Genomic DNA, 21,814 nt, shown 5'->3' with positions numbered 1-21,814 from the left:
TGGGGGTGGTGTGGTGTGGGTCTCTGTCTGTCTGTCTGTCTCTGTCTGTCTGTTCTGTCTGTCTGTCTGTCTGTCTGTCTGTCTGTCTGTCTGTCTGTCTGTCTGTCTGTCTGTGTGTGTGTGTGTGTGTGTTGTGTTTTCTGTCTGTCTGTCTGTCTGTCTGTCTGTCTGTCTGTCTGTCTGTCTGTCTGTCTGTCTGTCTGTGTGTGTGTGTGTGTGTGTGTGTGTGTGTGTGTGTGTGTGTGTGTGTGTGTGTGTGTGTGTGTGTGTGTGTGTGTCCCATCTTTCCATAATCTGGTATACCTCCTTCTCGCCTCTCAGACTCTTGCTCGGTGTATCATCATGTGGGATGAAATCCTCCCTAATACTGAGTGGGTCAAGAGTAACATACCCCAGGTGAGAAAATGCACACAAAGACCATTATTGAGTTGACATATTTGGAGCTGCGATGCTGCAGACCTGGAAATAAGTCACAGTGACATATAAAGAATATCCCAGCGATGAGGGTTCATTTCTGTGAAGGGGGGCAGGTTTAACTGTTTCAGATATGTCCAGTTCATCAGAGCTTTTCCATTTGCTGTTATACACACTCCCTGTCTAGTAGTTCTCCCCTGATGCACAAAAGAAGAACTATATAGTTTGCATGAACAGAAACAGCCACTCTGGATAAACAAGAAAAGAGCATCAGCTATTTCATGAGCAGAAAAGGATGTTTGACTAAACAAAATGCAGTGTGGAAATACCTAACTATTACATGTGGCTTGACATATTTTGCCCATTTGTGAACATGGGAGTCTCTTAGAGAATTACAGTACATGATATTTTAAGGTAATGCAATGCATAATCCATAATCTAGAAGTCATTACCGGCACTTAGAAAATAATTTCATTCTAGGTGATTGGATGGTTTTTCCTGCAACACTCCCTGGGAGTTGTTGTCTTTTAATATACCGTGTCTTGTACTTTTAATATCTGTCCGGTAACTGACAGTTATTTTCAACACCAATTCATTGTTTTGATTCAGTTGGAAGAATTGTATGCCCATTTAAATGTTCAAACGGCCAGATACTGTGCATAGAAAGGACCTACATTTGATTTGTTTTCAGATCATGAGGGGGACTTTTGACCCTTCAGAAGACATTAACATGGAGACAATGGCGTGAGTATTTAAGCCAAAAACTGGCATCTAACTTTTATCATAGAAATTCTGGGTTAAACTTTGAATATTGTACTTTTTCAGGGGAATTTAGGGTAATCCATTCCTTTATGTGACAAACTTCTGTAGTTGTGGTAGTGATGTTCTCCTACAACCAGGACTGATCTGATCATGTTATTTGTTTCTCTCAGCCAAGCTCAAGACTACATTACTGCCGGAGCATGTATGGCATTGGGCTTACGCTTTGCTGGCTCTGCCAACTCTGATGCCTTCGACTGCCTCTACGAGTTTGCCAGGAGCTTCATGAAGATCATGTCCTTTGCTGGTACAGCTGCGGTTGTAAGTGTTTGTATAAGTTTGTGTGTTTAAAGTTGATAGAGTTGAACTTTGATTTGTTATAAGAAAGGCCATAAAGGATTGTCACAGTCATGAAAAGTGCTGTGTTGCAGGGTGGGAAATTATCTTTTTTGCCCACCAGCCACAAATTTGCCCAATTTTACTAGCCACTTATATTTTTTACCAGCCACTTTTTCCGGAATTCAAATTTATAAAAGTGCACTAGCATATTTTGAATTGCTTCAGTACATAATTTTTTATTATTAATACATATTTTAGCTCCAAGGTTTTAAGGCAGTGCCAACAATGAATACATTGTGCTTAGAGGTAAAGAGATGGGAAAGATTTATTTTACCATCTTCAGTATTGATGATGATCTACAGCCACCATGGTTATGGCCTTCTCTTTTTCTGTACTTCGCCCTCAACAGCTACTGCTGACTCCGTGGCGGGCCTCTTAACACCGGGGATGTGTCGCCACATTTTTTTTAACCGATAATTTTCGTTTTGTCTGTGCCTCAGTTCAGCTACATGGTGTCACGGACTAGCGCTGAAAACTACTCGACAAAAGTCTGGAGTTGACGGAAATATGCCTGGTCAAAGCCCCGGCTGTGAACGGTTTCGTTTCCTACAAGTTTTTCAGAATAAAAGTCCTCCGTTATTTTGGTATTTGAATGTTTTTATTATGAAGCAGCAAAATCCGTTACAAGGAATGTTTTACAATCCACGCGCCACTGTGGCTGGTATACAAGGCAAAGTCACCCGCTACTTTGAAAAAGTACCCACGGTTGGCTGGTGGCGGGTGCTAATTTCCCACCCTGCTGTGTTGCCTCATGCACTTATACTTATTATAATTGGATAATTATTTCTTATATTCCTCCTTTGTTCTCTCTTTCTGTGTCTGTCAACCTGTATCCTGGTTAAATTAGCAGACAGGTTATTACAACCTGCAGACCGGCCTGTCAATGATTTTGCTGGCGATGTCCATGGTGATGTCCGGCACCGGGAACCTGAAGGTCTTGCAGCTCTGTCGCTTCTTCCACAAGAGAACTGGCGGCGAGATGAACTACGGCTTCCACATGGCTCATCACATGGCACTGGGCCTGCTCTTCCTAGGAGGGGGCAGGTGAGACGCAAACACATGCACACACATGTACACACGTACAGGTACTACTGTATAGACCTTTTTCCACAGCAGCCATTTAAATGCTATATTTGGGGTCAAAAATGTGCAATTACATAAACAAGAAACTATAGGAAATCGTATTGTGATTTTTTTTTTTTGGCTGAACATTTATTATTTTCCCTAGAATCAATATTTATTATTTTTATTTTTTACCAATGATTGACCTAAATAATTTCTGTTTATACGGAACCGTTGACGGCGACTTTATCATATCCGTTTCCAGCAAAACAGACCGAAAGCAGAAAATTCTGAAAATACATATATGTACTTCTGTACAAATGAACGACTGACTGACATGTGATGTGCATTCTTCTTAGAAAACAATAGTTTTTAGAAATGTCTTATGATATATTGTCTCTAGAAGTCTATTATTCAACTTGTTTTTGTTAAAGAAGGAAAAGAAAATCGCAATACTCAATACTAGCGAATCGCAATAATTCTAGAATCGCAGTAAATGAAACAAATCGGGACAAAAGCATATTGTCCCAGCCCTACAAGAAACTGACTCAACATTTATTTCACAGATTCTCCACAGAAAAAAAAAAAAACTTGGCTGAAAACATGTTTGAATACACAACATAATGATCTATTAATCTGTGCAATTATTTCTCCACCTTTTGAAATATAATTTCAGGGTAAGAAAAACTGTTACTGTCAGCTAGCTTTTAAGCTTTTCATTCGGCTACACTCTGATCCCTCCCCAAGTTTGTGTCTGGCACTATTGTTTAAAATAAATAGAAATCCTCCATTCCATCAGTCACATTGAGTAGATCTACTGTATTCATTAAAGTAATATATTTTCTCAACTGAACCTTGCTGCTGTAGTGAGTATTTATGGAAACAGTTTGGTGTTTGTGGGATTGAGTCAAAATAAGCTACAGCATCAATGTTCATGGTAATGAAGGAAAAGTGTCACCCAGGCAACAGTTTGGCTCATTGATCTGTTTTGTAATTGTTCGTCGACAACAATAAAGGTCTACGACAAAGAGGAATAAGATATCTCAGACTATGGCTACACAGGCAGTACGTTTGTAAGGTCCATTTGCTGTTGGTTTTGCTGTTTTTCATGGGATTTGTTGATAATAAGGAAAATACCAAGGCAACTGTGAACCTAGTATCAGTAGTATCCGTTTGAAATTAAAAATATATTTTCATTTCACCTGAATTGCTGTATGCACACAAATTGCACACAGACACAGGTGCAACCACATACACATACTATGGGTCTGTTTTGAGTGCTATCTTGGTTATAATACATGATATTTATACACACACACACAAACCAGGTTCTTCCAAACACTGACCCTGGCCTGGGTATTTTCAAGAGAAACAACGGCTCCCACTCTGTCATTACATGTTGCAAATGTTTCCCCACCTACAGCCGTAACCAGATAACCCTTTTGATTGTATTCAAATCATGCGTTGTTTTAGACCTGCCAGATGAAAGCCCACGCAGCTGCAGGGACTCAGCTTGAATGTCATGCACCGTAGTGTGTATTATCATGAGTGTGTTACCGTGGCTCTGCAGAAGTTAAAGTTCATGCTGGTGGGCAGACTCATGCCATGCCATTGTTGTTTTTCCTTCATTCTCTCCATCTGTTCGTCTGTCATTCAGTCTCTCACCTGTTTGCTTTGGAAAAAAAATTTATTCACATTTGCTTTCCACGGATTTCATCGTTATCGAATCATCACTGTCATTCTTTTTTCCATTCATTTTCTCACCTCTGTTTTTCCTCATTGCCGCTAATCTGATGTGGCGGTTTCTTCCTTTTTTTCCTTCCTTTTTTTCAGTCTTCCTTCCTCACTCTCTCTTTCTGTTGTCTCAGTTTCTCTTCCCATTTATTTAGGTTATTTTTTATTTTATTTTTTAGCAAGGTCTGAAGTGAAACTTAAGTTTTTCCACCCAGAGTCACAAATGGCGTTCAGACCACAGCATACTATAGGTCTATATTAGCTTATACCAAAGCCTGCCAGGGGCTTTGCATGTCCTTCCCATGTTTGCATTGCTTTCCTGTGAGTGCTCTGGTATAAATACTTCTGCCATTTCCCTATGACCAAAACACTGGCCTCAGAACTGGATATGGTACCTGGATGTTGCCCACTGCTCCTAAAATAGTTAGCGTGGGTCAAATTCAGAGGACAAACTTCCGCACAGGGACTAATAAACACTATTTTATATATATACACTACCGGTCAAAAGTTTGGGGTCACTTAGAATTTTGCAATTATGTAAGCACATAATGTAATCTGAAAACTGCTGCCCTAATTAAAAAAACAATGCAACTGATCTCAGCTGGTATTCTGTTTGTAATTGAGTGGAATGGAAATTTCTAAGTGACTCCAAACTTTGTGTGTGTGTGTGTGTGTGTGTGTGTGTGTGTGTGTGTGTGTGTGTGTGTGTGTGTGTGTGTGTGTGTGTGTGTGTGTGTGTGTGTGTGTGTGTGTGTGTGTGTACAGCATAAAAAAGTGAGTCAGAAAAAGTTGTTGCCAGGAATCCTCCTTTTAACGGCTCAATCGTCTTGTTGTAGCAACAGTGGACCCTCAAAACAGGAAGTAAGTATTTAACCATATTCGGTCTACAGAGGACAGCAGTGGTTTCCAACCTTTTGGCTTAAAGCAAATTGATATCTACTTGTGACCCTTGTCGTTTGTTTATTGGCTGTAGGCAGTTCGACCAAAGAGGATGTTTTATTTGAAGGATTTTTAAAATGGCGTATAATTGATTATCAAAGTAGCTGCAGATACATTTTCTATTTGTTTCAGCTCCAATCCGGCAATTTCCCTTGGGACCTCTAGGGGTATCCCGACCTTAAGATTGGGAACCACTGGAGTACACTAGAGGAATTAAAACTTTTGGTAAAACACACAATTTTACCAGACAGTTAATTTTCAGTTAAAGTTTTTGCTCTTCCAAGCTGACAAAGTGTAGCAGAATACTTTTTTGTATACATGAAGGGACCACCCAAAAATGTTTTGAAAGAACATACTTGCTTTAAAAATCTTTGAAAACAAATGCCGATTAAAATTCACAAAATTTTGCTAGCTATTTTATACCAATATAGTGCCAGTGCAAAGATGGCAGCAGTATCTGTTATTTCATTCATTTTTCACTCTTCCAACCAGTGAAACTTTAACTTCACTCATTCATTAGTTGCTGTTATGCATTCCCCAGTACTGATGAATTTAGACCAGATTTTCTCTAAAATATGCCGGTTTATCTTCACCTTAACACACTATGAGTCTCTATTTTAGGATGTTTTGAATTGTAAACTCGTGGGAAAAGAATGTAATGTTCGATGTGGTTTAAACATGCTTAACATGCCCCAAGCAGCCATTTAATTGAAGAGCATCCTTTACCTCAGTTGATCGTTAATAAGTGCTCTCACAAGTAACCTTCTATGTACAAGCAGCCTTTATTGTCTGACCCAACATTATTATAATTACTAAATTAGACAAAGCACACACTTCACTGCCAACTATTATTTTTAAGAGGCTCTGTTGTAGCGTGTGATGACGTTAAATAGATTTCAACACTCACCTTATTTTACTACAAGAGAGCAGAGGGTTTATAAAAAGTGTTTTATTTGGAGTGCATCTTTCAAAATGTGTAATATTGGCTTTGCTTTGTGTTATGTTGTATGGGGGAGTAAGAAATACATTCCTGCATTTATTTGGGATCATAAACACTGTAATTTTGTTATTTTTATCCTCCTGTCCCAAGTATACTTGTTATAACCATCACTGGGTGAATGTGGTAGCGTTGGTTGTCAACTGTTACGGCAAGTGGGCAATTTTTGCTCACGCTTTGCTGTTGCTTTTGGCCAGTGGTAAGAGTTTAAGTGTGTGTGTATATGTGCGTGGACCAGGATCTGGCTGGCTGGCTGTCAGTGAAGAAATTAATGAATGTATTTTCAGTATTTGTGATATTGTTTGATTCTGTCTGTTAGGTACACCCTGAGCACCTCCAATTCAGCCATCGCTGCTTTGCTGTGTGCCCTGTACCCACACTTCCCTGCTCACAGTACTGACAACCGGTGAGACACACACACACACACACACACACACACACACACACACACACACACACACACACACACACACACACATTAAAAGACCTTGGTCAAGTAGTGTATACAGATGCTTTAGAAAGTTTGTTTAGGTATGTATGTTTTGGGCTGAATGGATGGTGTCTGTCGTATGTGATGATCCACATGGTCCATAGAAACTGGATAAATGGAAAAACTTTAAATAAAAGTTCAAGTAAATTTTCTGTTGTTTTGGTAAAAGAGGAGCTTTTATAATACAGGACAATATCATGACTGTTGTTGTCTGGATGTATGACTGTGTCGATCTTTTTTTTTTTTTTTTTTTAAGACAATATAATAGAGCTGTCTACTGAAAGAAAAAGCTGTGTGTTGATGTTGCTCTTGTTGCTGCAGCTACCACCTGCAGGCCCTGCGGCACCTGGCCGTGCTGGCTGCAGAGCCACGCCTGTTGGTCCCTGTGGACGTTGACTCCCTGAAGCCCTGCTATGCCCTTTTAGAGGTAACCTACAAGGTAAGTTCATCAAGGTTGGTCAGGCTGACTGTTACGTCCCTACTTTGTCTAGGGGTGGAGGACGCGAGCAATTTAAATTATAAACCCGGGCGAAGGGAAAAGGAAAGGCAGAAACGCTTTCAACGATAACTTAAATGATTTATTATTCAAACTAAACACAAAACAACCTTCAAAAGGAAGGCGAAAATGACCACACAAAGACGAATCGAAACCCCACCGGCCCACTGGCTCTGGTACGCTGCTGGCTCCTCTCTCTGTCTCTCGCTGGCTTCCACTGAAGCTAACCACTTTCCTGTCACTCTGGCTTCACACAGACATTTAACACCTTCCCTGATTCCGGCTGAACCGCTTCAGCTGTGGGAGTGACGTCATAAGCACACCTGGAGGGAATCACACAGGCAGACAGCACCGCAAAACAAAACACGGCACGTAACACTGACACAGGTAGCCACAAACCTGTGAATGAAGGAGAAGCTCCCATTGCTTCCGGGCTGCCCTTCCCTTGAGCAAGGCACTTGTCCCAACACTGCTATAGTGTAGAGCAGGGATGTTCAATTACAAATTAAATTTTAAAACCACAAAATGTAGATAGGGCAGACATTTTCAGTAACCTATTTAAAACGTGGGCGTGTGTGTGGCTGCTTGTCTCTGTCACACACTATATAGACACAACTGATAAGTAAAATAAGTGCCTAGTTCAAAAAGCACAATTACAGTACAAACAAGATGATATTCCTAATAAATATAGTGGATGGGCAGACGCAGAGAAGAGGTGGAAGCGCCCCAAAGCTGCATGCTCCCTTTCGGCAGCCATGTTAACCAATTGGGCCGTTCAAACAGGGTGCGCTGTGGCCAGCTCGCAATACACTGAGCGTATCTGGCAAGAAAACGTAATGATAATCTATCATAAACAATATAAGGGATATATTGTATATAGCAGATTATGGTGGGCCACTGGGAGGTTGCTTCTTAGCCATATGTGGCTGCCAATTAAATAGGCCGGGTGTAGAGGCAGAGTTTGTTTTTAAAATGGCGTCGCAAAGCAACCAGGACTATAATATTTAAGAACTGATTAGTGGTTATTCCTACCTACAAATTGTATCATTGTTTCACCATGGCTACTTTTACTGTTAAATCTGTTGAACATGCCCCAAAACTCAAAGTACAATTTGTACAGTTTTTCTGTATGATAGCATGCACTTCCTCCCTTCCTGTCCCTCCCTCCCTCTCTCTGTCTCTCTCTCTCTCGTTCTCTATCTCTGTCACACATACTTAATTGTCCATTGCTGCACTTCCTCTTGACAAGCTGTTTTACATGCAACCACATTCACACAAACACGCTAACACAAGCTGTAATGTACAATATGTGGTGGTTTGAGGTCATGATGAGGCACAACAAAAATGGGCCTGTCCACCAGACTTGCATGTTCATCTTTTCTTTCCTTTACGTCAAGCATTACTGCTGTCAGCTGGACGGCTTCCTCAAACTCACAGTTCAGACACTTGAGGTGTAATTTGTGCAACTTGCTCACACCATTCAGCCAAGGCCAGCGGTCTGCTAACAAGCAGATGAATGAAGTTTAGCGTTTGTTAGAATTAGTAAACTACCGCTTTAAAAAAAAAAAATAACTACCTAGTGCCAGTTTTTAACCAAGTGAAATTGTTTACTTGTTTATAGGATTCCCATTTGCTTCTGCTGTTGTGGTTGCTAGTCATCATGGGGTCCGTTACTGCACACAAATATACATGAAAAATGAAATGATTAATTACACAGTTTAAAATAATAACACATGACTAGGGTTGGGCATCGTTTGGATATTAACAATTCTGATTCCAATTCCGATTCTTCCTTTCGATTCCGGTTCTTATCGATTCTCGATTCCGATTCTTTGAGTGGTGGAGTTGAAACGGGTCACATGCTTATTTCACTAATTAGAGGAACGTTTTATTTTGATTCAAAAGGTGGGTTGCAGTTTGACAGGGCTTTTTCAACGTAAAATAAAGCAACGCTAGAGCACTGCTTACTGTGCTCCATGGCTGCAACACAACAAGCGCCTGGCCGCTTCGGAAACCAAAACTTGCGCATGTTAAATTTGGAACCCCATGATCTGACCCCCAAATCCTCCAAACGATTCCAAATGATTCCAATAAAGAAACGATTCTGATGGAATCGTAATTTTTGAAACGATTCCAAGTAGGAATTGGTTCTCGATGCCCAACCCTACACATGACCCAGAGAGTGATTACAGAGTTATATGTTTACATTAGTCCATATTAACAAGACTATATTTCATTTGCAGTCTGAAGCTGTTTAGATAAGTATTGTATTTTAAGTGTGTTGGTAAAAGGTTTCAATCTGAGGATGATCTGTCTCCTTCAAATCATTTGTTTTAGAAACATCCACATTTTTGCAGAAATATTCTGTTAAAACTGTCCGGGATTGCTGAGAAAAACTGTAGTTTTTTAAATCCAAAAACACTCAATTGAAACCAACAAAGAGTTCTGGTTCCTCTTTGTTATGCCAGTTCTGGAGAGGAGCCACTGTGATGCAGTCCACAGTGGTTCAGACTTCCGATTTTGCGTGACCGACATTGCACAAGAGTACAGTGTGTCCATTCATTTTTGCCACAGTTATGTCATTTGGATCATGTGCGCTCTGTCACGACCATTTCCATGTGAAGCAGAAAGCAGACATACACTGCCAGCTGTTCCTGATGCCCATTTTTAGAGACACTTATAAAAAAAAAAAAAAGTTTAAAAAACCCAACCATCTGTTATAATGTTCAACCACAAAATAAGATGCTAACTGTAGATGTTTTCCAGTGTTCCATATTTACTCAACTATTATTTTCCTCCAGTCTTTCTGGAGTGCCCCAGCTTTTTCATGTGCATGTACATTCGACAGCCTTTGTTGCAATACTGTAGTTGTGTCTTTACAGATGCAGTAAATAGCTCCTGAATTACAGGAGCAGTACTTTCTAAATCACCATCTGTGAGGTTTTGTTGCTGCTCTGTAAACAGTACTGTAGATGTGGCTTTTTTTAAGAAGTCTTTGTTGTCGTTAAGCATTTAGATTTCAAACCTTACTGATTTTGCAAGTAGTCATTTAAAATTCTTCTTTAAAGCTTTCAGTAAACCGTAGTCCATTGTGGCTGTCTGCTAAAGCAGAATGTGTGACCTTTATATGGAAGGGGAAACACTGAGGAAAGTAGGAGTGTGCACATCCAATGGGGAGGGTAGGTGGTAGAGATTTATAGACCAAGATGGTTTGGACTGGAAGTTTCCGAATTTAAATCCCAGATCAACTGGAAATTCTTGTAGACGGATAGAAGAGAAATGTAGATGGTTAAAGATAGAGGTTGTTGTCCACAGTGAGGACCACGTCTGACAGCATTCCTCACTTTAATTAAATTCATACCAGAAAGCTCAGCTTGACACTGTAAAGATCATCAGTCACTCCTTGTGTGAGAGAAATGCAAACATTAATACGTACAAACATATAAGGTACAAACAAGGAATGGGGGGGGGGGCAGAGTAGTAGTAGTAGTAGTAATGGAGCCGAATGAAGTGAGTAGATGAACTGTGTCATTGCTACACAATGCACAATTGCTGCAATGACACAGCTCGCATGTAGCACTGTTAAATCCGTACACTTCGATGCAGCTGTAATGTGTTTAGAGATCTTACAGTTCAACTTTAGGTTGTGAGAGTGTGAAACTCTTTTGGCTAATTCTGGCACTTTTAACCCATGTATAATCATGTGTTTTATTAATTTGCACTGTCCCCTTAAATAAACAAAATTAAGTTGTATGTTGCTGTGTTGAAATGACGCCATTTTCTGTTTCAGGAGACCAAGTGGTATGATGAGACAACTGTAGAATTGATGGCTCCCACCATGCTTCCTGAGCTGCACCTTCTTAAACGGGTAAAGCCTGAGAACAACACTTCACCGATTCTGGACTTTGTAATCCAGTGGAAACCAGACTCTTCAGTGTACCTCCCTTTGTGCTGAGGATTAACTAAGTGATGTGGGTGTAGAGCAGGGGTGTCAAACTCAGTTTCCCAGAGGGCCAGACTGGAAAATGAGAATCCCATCCAGGGCCAGAAATGTAGAGATTATTGACATGTGTTTATTGAAGAGAAAAAGTCAAATATTTTGACTGTATTATTGCATGTCTCATATACTGTAGTCTTCTCACTTACATTTTGGGCCTCATAAAGCCCCCAAAAAGTTTGGCAAAAAAGTTCCTCAGCCAGCGACAAATGCGTTGGAAAAAGGCCGAAAACATTTCTATGCAAAATAGTCTGAAAAAGTTAGAAAAACATCAGAAAGTGCCAAAAACCTCGTAAAAAGCGCGAAAAACTTCAGAAAAAGTGGCAAAACATAGAGTAAAGCGTCCAAAATGTAAAAACAAAGTGCCTAAAGCATTGAAAAAAGCGCATATATGTAAAAAAAAAAAGCACCTAAATTGAAATGTGGGCCGTATCAAAACCTGTGAGGGGCTGGATTTGGCCCTCGGGCCTTGAGTTTGACACGTGGTGTAGAGTATTGATAAATGCATTATTTGCCGATAAAACAGGCACACACTGATAACATAATCCTTTCATTTTCTAATTTATGTTTATTTATTGGTTGCAGGTAAAGGTGAAGGGTCCACGATACTGGGAACTGTCCGTAGACCTCAGCAAAGAAACACAGCATCTAAAGTCAGTATAGAGGGTCATTTCAGTAAACATCATCTTTAACTTATTCAATCACTCAAATAATACCACTAAATACACAGTGTGAAAATGATACCCGACCACCTTTGTCTTCTTGTGCCACTATTTTGATAGGGAATCCAGGGTGAAGCTCTGATCTCATGAATTGACTCAATGGTCGACAAACTTAAAGGACAATCTATTTCTTTACATCTCCCTCAGGTCCATCCTATCCAGAGATGGGGTGTTGTATGTTAAACTCCGGGCTGGCCAGCTGCCCTACAAAGATGACCCTCAGGGCTGGAAGAGCCTGCTGGCCTCCACCGTCAACCACCGCAACTCTGGAGTCAGAGCCTTCGAAGTAAAAACATATAGATGTCACACATACCCAATAGGGCTGCAGCTATCAATTATTTTAGTAATCCAGTATTCTACAGATTATTCCATCGAGTAATCGGACAAGAAATAATTTAGCTTTATAGTAAATGGCAAAAGTAAATGTACAAAAGAGAGGTTTCCTTTTCAGAAAAAGCTAAATTTTTATTGCTTAAATTGCATACAATAACAGGGATAGACACTAATGTTTTAGAGGACTGGCTGCACAGGCCACAAAGCCCTTAAATTTGTTGGCCAATGTACATTTTTGGCAGGCCAAATGTAAACCTCTGTAATTAAGTCCCAACTTTTCCGCCCCCCTTCCCCCCATGCCTCTGGCTCTTTAGACTGGATATGCAAAATAGCTGTTCACAGCTAAGCCCAGGTAAATGTGTCTGTACAAAGCTTACAGCAGGGCTATTCAACTATACTGTTCAGGGGGACACCTTTTCAGAGGCTAATCTAAATTTAGAAAGAATGAATAAAGCAGACATCAGCGGCTAGGTCCGATGACATCATCAACGTGCATAATAATTAGCCATGAGCAGGTGCCGCTGGTAGAGAGAGAGGGGCTGGTTTGTCTTCACCAGTTTACAATAATTTGTCCAAATTTCAAGATTCCTGGTAAACTAAGATAAACGGTTAGACTACAAACCGACAGCTTTTCGTTAATGTTATCTTGTGTCGGGTCCGCTCCGTGGAATGGATGAATAGACTGGATGTTTTCTGCTGAGATGCTGTAACATGAGCAATGGCGCCATGCCATTTTGGTAAGCTAGTTCCATTTTACAATAGACACACTGTACAAAGTTTTACTTTTTTGCAGCTTAAAATGATCCCAAACGTTCTGTAGTTTTCGCCACCTGTCTCTTCTCTTAGCCCCTTATTTAATTCGCGTCAGCCCATTGTGTGATAGTAATAATCATCCGTGCGGAAACACAGTAAGCGGTTATAATGTTTGTTACATTGATTAAACAAAGCTTTGAGGCAGATCATTTTTATTAATCAGTTATTTGAGTTACTCAAGGATTCATCAAATAATTTAGGATCATCTGTGTGTCTATGATCAAGCCTCAGTTTGGGCTTCATTACAACCGCTTCCTGCTGGAGATGTTCTGACATGTTGTAAATTGCAGTTTATGTCGTTTAAGTTTAGATTTTTTCTTTCAATAACATTTCCTTTAATAACTTTGGTTTGAAACAGACCAACACATTTTAAGAAATAAGTCCACCAATACCCAGATAGAAATAGCAGTGAGTGGAATTGAATTGACCTCCTCCCCAGTGGCTGTTTGTGTCCAGTCTTGGCAGGTTGTCACTGCAGGTTCAACAGGCAACTGTGTGGTTGACAGACTATTAATGGTTTCCTGATGGCCTCAGTGTATGCTGTCAACACACCTGCAGGTCCAGGTGGGGGGGGAACACAAAAAAAACATGATTTACTCCACTTGTCCTCACTGTCTCCCTCATCCTTTTCTTTTTATGCATTCATCTTACCTTTCTTCCTTCCTTCTCTAATTATACTCTTTTCTTCCATTCATCCCTTGGCTTCGGATTGTCTAAAATAACCCTTTCCCTTTTCTTTCCTCTTACTCCTCTGTGACTTTTTTTCTGTGACTGTCTATTAAATTCGCCCTTGTTTCTCTATACAAAATAAATGTACATTTCTTCATGTGTTTCTGCAGCCTGAAGCCATCTCCACGTTCACCTCAGAGCCTGCCTTGGTCTCCTTTGCTGAGTTCTTCTGTAAAACATCTGAAGAAATTAAACACGTGAGTTTAACACAAAGAAGTGGATGTAGGTGACCTCTGTGTCTGTGAGGCACCAGTGAGCCTCCCTTCTCGCATTTTTGAACGGTTCACACGTGGCGCTCAAGCATGTGCACTGGAGCCAGCCAATGCCGATTTGGGGCTTTTGCCGGGGAGCTCCAAAAAAACAGTCCGCAAGAGGAAAACTTACTGGGAACTCGCCATTACATAACAATCACACCTGGCAATTAGGAACAACGACTAATAGCAACTCATCTCTACGTAAGAACTAGTTTGTATTGTAAAACTTCAGAGGTTTATTTTTTGAGAAGAAAACACTGGGGGGGGTTTGGTTAATGTTCTCAGCAAGTCTGAGTGCATCAGGGAATTTTACAGTGTAGATGCTATGTACTTGATAGCCTCATTCGCACATTCATTTTATTATAAGGTTGGCTTCAGTCCTTCTATTGGAAAAATCCCCTTTAGAAAAACATTAAGTAACCAGGAAGGATTTTTTAGCTCCTGGAGGTGCTCTGATTTTAATAATGGAAAGTCACGCAAAGGTTGTTGAATGTTTTATTAGAGCCAAAATGGAAACTGAGCTCTAATTCACACTTTCCTCAACATTCGTTTTGAGTGTGTGGTTGGTCTGGCTATCACTACAGAAACTCTCCGCTCTGTTAAAACTCGGCTCCAATGTCTTTCCTCCTAGCCAACTGGTTTTGGGAGCGAAAACACAAAGATGTGTTTGTTGTTTTTGTCAAAAACTAAATTAACATAGTTACATTCACCCTGCATCCCTGCTAATGTGTATCCTGAATCAGTTCTTCAGGCTAGCATCTTGATAAGCATCCGCACATCTAGTCACAAGTATGTGAAAAAGGACTGTTTGGAATATTAAATATAGACAAAACTTCAATCAAGAGGAAGAGAAGTTGGTATGCCTCATAATATACCACATGAATAACATTTAATCATCTAATAGTCATTAAAATGAATGTTCCAATTTTAGTAAAAGTCAAGGTTATGTGTCAGCTCTTAATAAATTATATCTTTAGCTTTCCCAAATATCAAAATACATGCAAACACACTGAATGTTTCTATAATAAACAAAATGTGTACCATAATTAAGACCTTACATCACAGAGTGCAAAATGATTCTACAAGCAACTATGGCATCTTTCAGGAGAGATTGATTAAAAGTAAAAGTGATGACCAGACTTTCTGTCTGTGTTTTTATATGGTTATGTAATAGATTGTAATAAATAAATTGACACCTTGAAACGTTTCTGGATAAGCTAACAAGTTTCCAAGGCTCAACAATGTCCGTGGTCTTGAAAGAGATCTTGGAAATATTTTGAGAAAGACATTCAACCATGACTTTGACTCAAAATGCCAAAACAAAACCGATTAGTAAACAAGATAAATGGAGAAAAAAACTCTGTATGCAGCTGCGTTAAATGTGGTTTAAAATCGCAAATGCATACATTTTTCATGTGAAATATCCAAAGCTGTTTTAACTTTGTTCATGTAGGATCCCATCGAGTAGGAAGCTGATTCAGTAAATAGGTTTTCAGGGCCTTTTAAATGGAGCACACCGAGGGCGCCCAGATAGCTCAGTTGGTAGAGCAGGCGAGCATATATAGAGGTTTACTCATCGACACAGCGGGCCAGGGTTCGACTCCGACCTACGGCCCTTTGCTGCATGTCATTCCCCCTCTCTCTCCCCTTTCATGTCTTCATCTGTCCTCTGAAAATGCCCCAAAAATAATCTTAAAAAAATAAATAAAAAATCTTCTAATAAAATTTTTTATCACACTCAGAGCAGGGACTTCACGTTTCTGTGCTACAACGTGGCAGATTTTCTCAGCTTTAAACACACAACTTTATATGTCATACACTGGGTAATTTAAAATACATATGTACATTTGTCAGGACCAAGGCACAATCTGCTTATTAATCACTTGACTCCTATTTTCTGAATAAAGAGGCTACCTCCGGTTAATGAGTTGGATTTCACAGAGGTTACTAGTTTCAGCTTGAACAGTGAAATGGAAGAAAATGTGTGGTTTTGTACCTCAGCGTTCTGTAATTGAATTTAACGACATGGCCATTTTGAGTCCTTCAATTTCATTCATAAAACCTTCAAAGTAATTTGAAAGTCATTCATTTTGCGTACCGGAACCCTGTTGAAAAACACAAAATTAGGGCGCCTGGGTAGCACACCTGGTAGAGAGCGCGCCCATATTCAGAGTCTCAGTCCTCAACACAGTGGCCGCACGTTCGATTCCGACCTGCGGCCCTTTGCTGCATGTCATTCCCCCTCTCTCTCCCCTTTCATGTCTAAGCTGTCCTGTTATAAATAAAGGCCTAACAAAAAGGCCCTAAAATAAAATACAAACTTAAGTACACTTGCTGGTATATAAGCAGTGTTTACGCTTAAATGCCAATAACCTCATGAAATGGGAACTCTCGCTCACGAATGAGGAAAAAAAAACAGCTGCTTTCATGCAAATTCATCATAAGGTCTGCGTCTGACTAACACGATATGTGCGGAAATGCAAAATGTATCATGATAAAGCATTTAAACTGTAACGTACCAAAACAAGCTTCAAGAAAAAGCATCATTGTTGAATAAATTACTCAACTAACTTAAAACTGTAGCTGCTAAACAAACCTAAATGAGCTCGGTATTTGAGATTTATTTTCTGTCATGAAGCCATCTATATTTTGTCAAAATGTTTGTTATTTTAGAGAGAAGTTATCTAATGTATGCACTAACCTGTTGGTCTGTGTTGTGTTTGCAGAGGGATGATACTCTTGTGTTGTTCTCGGCAATGCTGTATGAATGTGTGACGCAGGAATGTCCAGAGATGCTGCCCACATATATTGCTGTTGAGCAGGTAAGACACACACACACACACACACACACACACACGCTAATGTATGCAAATTGGTTCTCCTTTTACTTGTCAGTCCTCCTCTTACTTGTCGATGTTTCAGCATTTGTAGTGCAATTACATTACCAGGCAACAACAATGAAAACATTTCAAAAAATTAATAAAATAAAGGCAGAGTTCCCTCTCATAGGTTACTCATCTCAAGTTAGTTTTGTTTCCCCAAAATTGAATTTCATCACAGAGGCTTGCTTCGTTTTGAAATATCCAGTGACCGATCCACTGACAGATGAAAACCTAAAGTCACTGGCAAAGATAAAAATCATTCTGCCCATGTGATGGTAATATTAACGTGTTTCGTCGCTGATGTCTTTCAGGCGGTGGGTGCTCTACGTCGGGGCGACCTGCTGCAGACCTTCCCCTTGTGGCAGATGCGTTTGGTGGTGGAGTTGTGGGACAGCAGGGTGCTGCGGGGTCCAGCTAACCGCCACAACGCTCTGCTCACCTCCGAGTTTCTGCCTGTCATGAAGAACATGGTGGATGTAGCACTAGACAACTGGCTCAAAGGTGAGGCGGGGCGGGACGGATGGAGTGAATAAGAAGGCAGATCAATAGAGTGAAGACAACCGGTTGTGAATGCTGAAAAAAAGGCTCAGTAATCTCCACCTCTTCATTAACACACAGCTAGCAGAGCCGTTTCCACTGCCATCCTTTTCCATTACAGTAAATAAAACTGTGTAAATATAGCGACCTGACGGAATAGACCCAGATTCAACACAGTTACTGTGGGGAATTTAATTAAGGAACGATACTATTTGACCACATACACCTAATTAGTGTTGCAGGGTGATTTAACAGGTACAATTTGACACTCCATTATAAATCAGAACCTAAAACCCCAAAAGGTATCTATGTCAGGACCCCCGTTAACCCCTTGCATCAGGTATAAATGCAGCGTAAAGACAGTGCTGCAAGTTGTTTGAGAGAGAGAGAATAAACACCAAACCAGTAAAGTCAGCTCAAAGCAGCAACCAGTGTCCTCTACTATTTCCTTCTGTTTTCCTGGTACCTTGATAATTAACAAAGCCTGAGTTAGGCTCAGTTATTCCAGTGTAGCTCCTCATTTAATGATGAATTAGAAACTTGATGGGCAAATACCAACTATATTTAAATTCGTACTCGCCAACATTAAGGACAAAATGAGACTTCTTTAAAATATTAAAGAAAGTGTGAGTTCTTTACATAATTCATTTCACTTCAACTACATGAGACACAAATTTAAATTTGGCTTGGTTTCGCAGCAGTGTCACTGGTGGAGTATTTCACAAGCTGGGTGTGTTTCAGCTCGATTTCCTATTCAGGGTACACCCTGCACAATAATGTTGAACAGACACTCAAACAAAGTCACATTCCATCACATACTTGCACACGCATGCACACACCCCTACAGTAATACATGAGAGGCGTGGGAAACAGGTGAAGTCGTCAGACGAGAGTGTTATCATGTAAACAGTTAAAACGTGCTTTCACTGTCATGTTTCATGAAGCCTCTTGGTTCTGTCACGTTTCAAAGGAAAACCAAACTATCTTGACCTCAAGCGTCAGGAATGTTGCTGTTCCCTGGAACTATCCCACGAATGAAATCTGTTTCAAGATTTCTTTATTTTTTAGGATGTGTGTTTGTCCTCCTCTGCTCTCAGTGCCGTTTGACTTTCTATTAATGAAAAAGTGTTATACAGACAGCGGACGTTATTGAAAGGAATGCAGTTTCTAGAAGTTTTCCCCTTTATAGAATTTGACAAATGATGATGTGGTGAACAGAATATTAATTTTGCATTGAGGTTGTTTTAGTTTTATATTTAATTGTAGTTCATTTCGGTTTCATATGTAAATTCTAAATTAATTTAGATTAAGGCATTATGATTCTTATGTCAAACAAGTGTTTTTTTTTCTCCCTGTGGAGAAAGACAGATGATCTGTACTTGACTTAAAGTCAAGTACAGATAGTAATAGATTTACAGATAGTAAACAGTTATGGCAGCAAACATGTTTGATCATGTTTATTGCACTTTGCAGTCTGTCAACACTATCCTGTCTGATTTCCTTTATCTTACATTCAATCAGAAACCAGCTTTTACATTTATCTTGTACAAAAAAATTGTAATTGTTGCCTGATTTATTTTAATGAAAGCTGTAGGTACACCTGACAAAAAAAAAAAAATGGTATGTCTTGTTTGTGTATTTTTTCCTAGACAACAGCTCAGTGTTGAGATCCTACATGAGGGGCGAGGCCCTCCCTAAAAACGCCCAGTCCATCATGTTGGCCTGCTTCCTGGTGTACCGCTCCATCCCCTGCCTCAGGAACACACACACACAGCTGGAGAGTAAGATAAACACAAGTTTTCACTATACTGGACAGCTTTACCTGTGCACACTTACTGTATATTTGCATGTAAACAAACCGCATACTGTTCATACACACAAAAATATAGTTCCCTTGTGCAGCTTTAAACTCTCACTGATATCGACTTACTCTGTGCTGGAAAGTAACTAAGTACATTTATTCAAATGCTGTATTTATGTGTAGTTTTGAGGTACTTGAGTGTATCCATATCATGTTACTCATACTTCTACATTTCAGAAGAAAATATAGTTTTTTTTTACTTTTTGTTTTACTGCACTCTATTTTGTGACAACTGTAGTAACTAGTTACTTTTCAGATTAAGATTTTATATTAAAAATAAAAATTCAATGCATGATGGAAGATTAAATTTATTTGGCTAGTGTCTAGTAGGGGCTTCTTCTCACAGGTTTCAGATGTCGTTAACAATTTCAACAAATTAGCTCTCTACACTTCTCAGATGGTTTCATTTGAATGAATGTTTACAATCATTCAATATTTCACAAAAAAAGCTCAAGAAAAAAAAAAACAATTATTTTTTTTCACCTTTCCTACGATATTAATCGTCTAATGACGAACTTGTTACTGTTGGACGGGGCCCGACCCCCAGGTTGGGAAAAAACTCGACTAAACTACCTAACTATATCTAAGTAGTTCAAGCTAGTTCCACTTTGAGCAGCTACAACGGTAAAATGCTTACACATTGTTTCATTAGTACTAACAATCTAATCCTATAAAATTTAATATATGTTACAGTACATCTTCCAGCAAAACAAGTGCTTTTTATTTTGATACTTTAAATACATTTCACTGATATTATAATGTACCTTTTGTAATGGAGTATTTTTTACATTTTTATACTTGTAATTTTACTTGAGTTTAGCATTTGAGTCTGTGTTCCCCCACTGTACTTACATTGATCAAATTACATAATTGAGTCTCCTTAAGCCAAGTCCCATCCCAACATCCTGTTCATGCAGAACAACTACAAACTACCAAAGAAAATGCTTCTTGGGACAGTGATGTTTGACTCGTCTGAAGCTCTTGTTCTCTCTCCCTGCAGGTTGCAGCTCATTTGGGGATTTATTGTCGCGTAGCACCGAGTTACGCATCCCTCTCAGAGACCTGCTGAGGCTGGTTCCCGTCCTGCTGGGCTCTGCCTCCGGAGCACAGACACTGCTGGGCTTCCCTCTGAAAGCATTTTGATCCTGATGCTCAGTACTAGTCTGGTACTAGTCTGGCTAGTAACCTCTCATAGCCTTACGTTCCCACTAGGAGCACAGGTAGGACAGATAACTAATTTCTACCTGTAACACCTACTGGTGTGTGCAACAAGTGGGACAAAATGTCACCATAAGAGGTCTTACTGCATCCCTGCAGCGTGGCTGCTCTGCCTCTGTAAAGAACTGTTTGGAAAATACATACTGTGTTTCCTTTTTACCCCCTACTAACTAATATTAGTTTTGTAATATAATATTTCTGTTTAGTATTTTTACAGCATAAAGAACGTTTAGGCTGCAGTAATGATGCAGAACATGTGCCATGTCTGTGGTACAACAAATCCAGTATTGGGACTTTTTTGATGTGTACCAACTTTTTCTCACCCCCAAACATGGACAGAAAAGACTGGTCAGTACAAAATGAAAGGACTCGGCTGGACTCGTACCAGTGCCGATGCTGCTTGGGTGGGCTCTCATTTAGTTCAGGCCCTTGTGTTGTGAGGACGAGCAGACCAAGGCAAGACAATAAAATAGAACCTTTTAAAAAATACCTGCACACCTCATTATTAATATTGTGGTTTATTCTGTCTTGATATTTCCTCACAAGGCTCAGTCACTTCTTGCGATAATCAGGACATCAGCTGCCTTAATTGTTTTCTCTTTTGTTTTGTTTTTACTTTTAGTATGTGAACCACTTTGAAGAAAATCTTTTGGAAAGTATGTGCATTTCGTGGGTGTTTCTTCCAAAGGCCAGCTGAGGTCTCGCTGCTCATTAAAGAGAACTGTACTCTCCTTTTTTGTTTTGCTGTATTCTCTCATTAGCTGAAACTGGTTAGGCTTCTGACAGTGTTGTCCATCATGTCTTGTATATTTAACACAGATGTCGTTGTGGTGTCGACACATCTGGCAAGGACTAAATCTATATATTAAGGGCTAACTGAGTTTTTTCAACAGGCACTTCTGTTAGCTGAATTTTGTCTTGACTTGCCACATTACCTCAGGGCAATGATCCTTTTATGGTATCATTTTTACAGATAGAGCACTAATCTGAGACCAGTTTGCCTAAAATGATGAAGGTTGCTTTAGCCAATCACCCCCAGACAAATCTGTCTTAACTGTTGGTCAGAAATGCAGTTTGGTCTTTAAAACCGTATAAAAGTGTTTCAGATATGAAGATTAATGACCACAAATAAGTAATCTGATATTTAAATGATACAATTAACATTTAAAAATTGTAAG

The 21,814-nt window shown here is 39.7% G+C and overlaps 1 protein-coding gene across 1 annotated transcript in view; it reads left to right on the top strand.

The window, feature by feature from the left end:
* The window catches only part of anapc1 (anaphase promoting complex subunit 1), a 67,061-nt gene extending 45,694 nt beyond the window's left edge, over positions 1 to 21,367 (top strand). The window contains exons 38-51 of the mRNA XM_039784723.1: positions 322 to 396; positions 1,106 to 1,158; positions 1,347 to 1,494; positions 2,420 to 2,616; positions 6,624 to 6,710; positions 7,116 to 7,233; positions 11,081 to 11,158; positions 11,873 to 11,940; positions 12,157 to 12,295; positions 13,995 to 14,081; positions 16,865 to 16,960; positions 17,332 to 17,521; positions 19,207 to 19,338; positions 20,419 to 21,367. Of these exons, the coding sequence (XP_039640657.1) occupies positions 322 to 396; positions 1,106 to 1,158; positions 1,347 to 1,494; positions 2,420 to 2,616; positions 6,624 to 6,710; positions 7,116 to 7,233; positions 11,081 to 11,158; positions 11,873 to 11,940; positions 12,157 to 12,295; positions 13,995 to 14,081; positions 16,865 to 16,960; positions 17,332 to 17,521; positions 19,207 to 19,338; positions 20,419 to 20,561 (1,611 nt within the window). The 3' untranslated portion in view covers positions 20,562 to 21,367. The remainder of the gene's footprint in view (positions 1 to 321; positions 397 to 1,105; positions 1,159 to 1,346; positions 1,495 to 2,419; positions 2,617 to 6,623; positions 6,711 to 7,115; positions 7,234 to 11,080; positions 11,159 to 11,872; positions 11,941 to 12,156; positions 12,296 to 13,994; positions 14,082 to 16,864; positions 16,961 to 17,331; positions 17,522 to 19,206; positions 19,339 to 20,418) is intronic.
* Positions 21,368 to 21,814: the final 447 nt, after the last annotated feature.

Source organism: Perca fluviatilis, chromosome 19 (genome assembly GCF_010015445.1).
Source record: "Perca fluviatilis chromosome 19, GENO_Pfluv_1.0, whole genome shotgun sequence".
NCBI lineage: Eukaryota > Metazoa > Chordata > Actinopteri > Perciformes > Percidae > Perca > Perca fluviatilis.
Note: the sequence above shows the minus strand (reverse complement) of the source record. Positions and strands in the feature narration are given on the sequence as shown.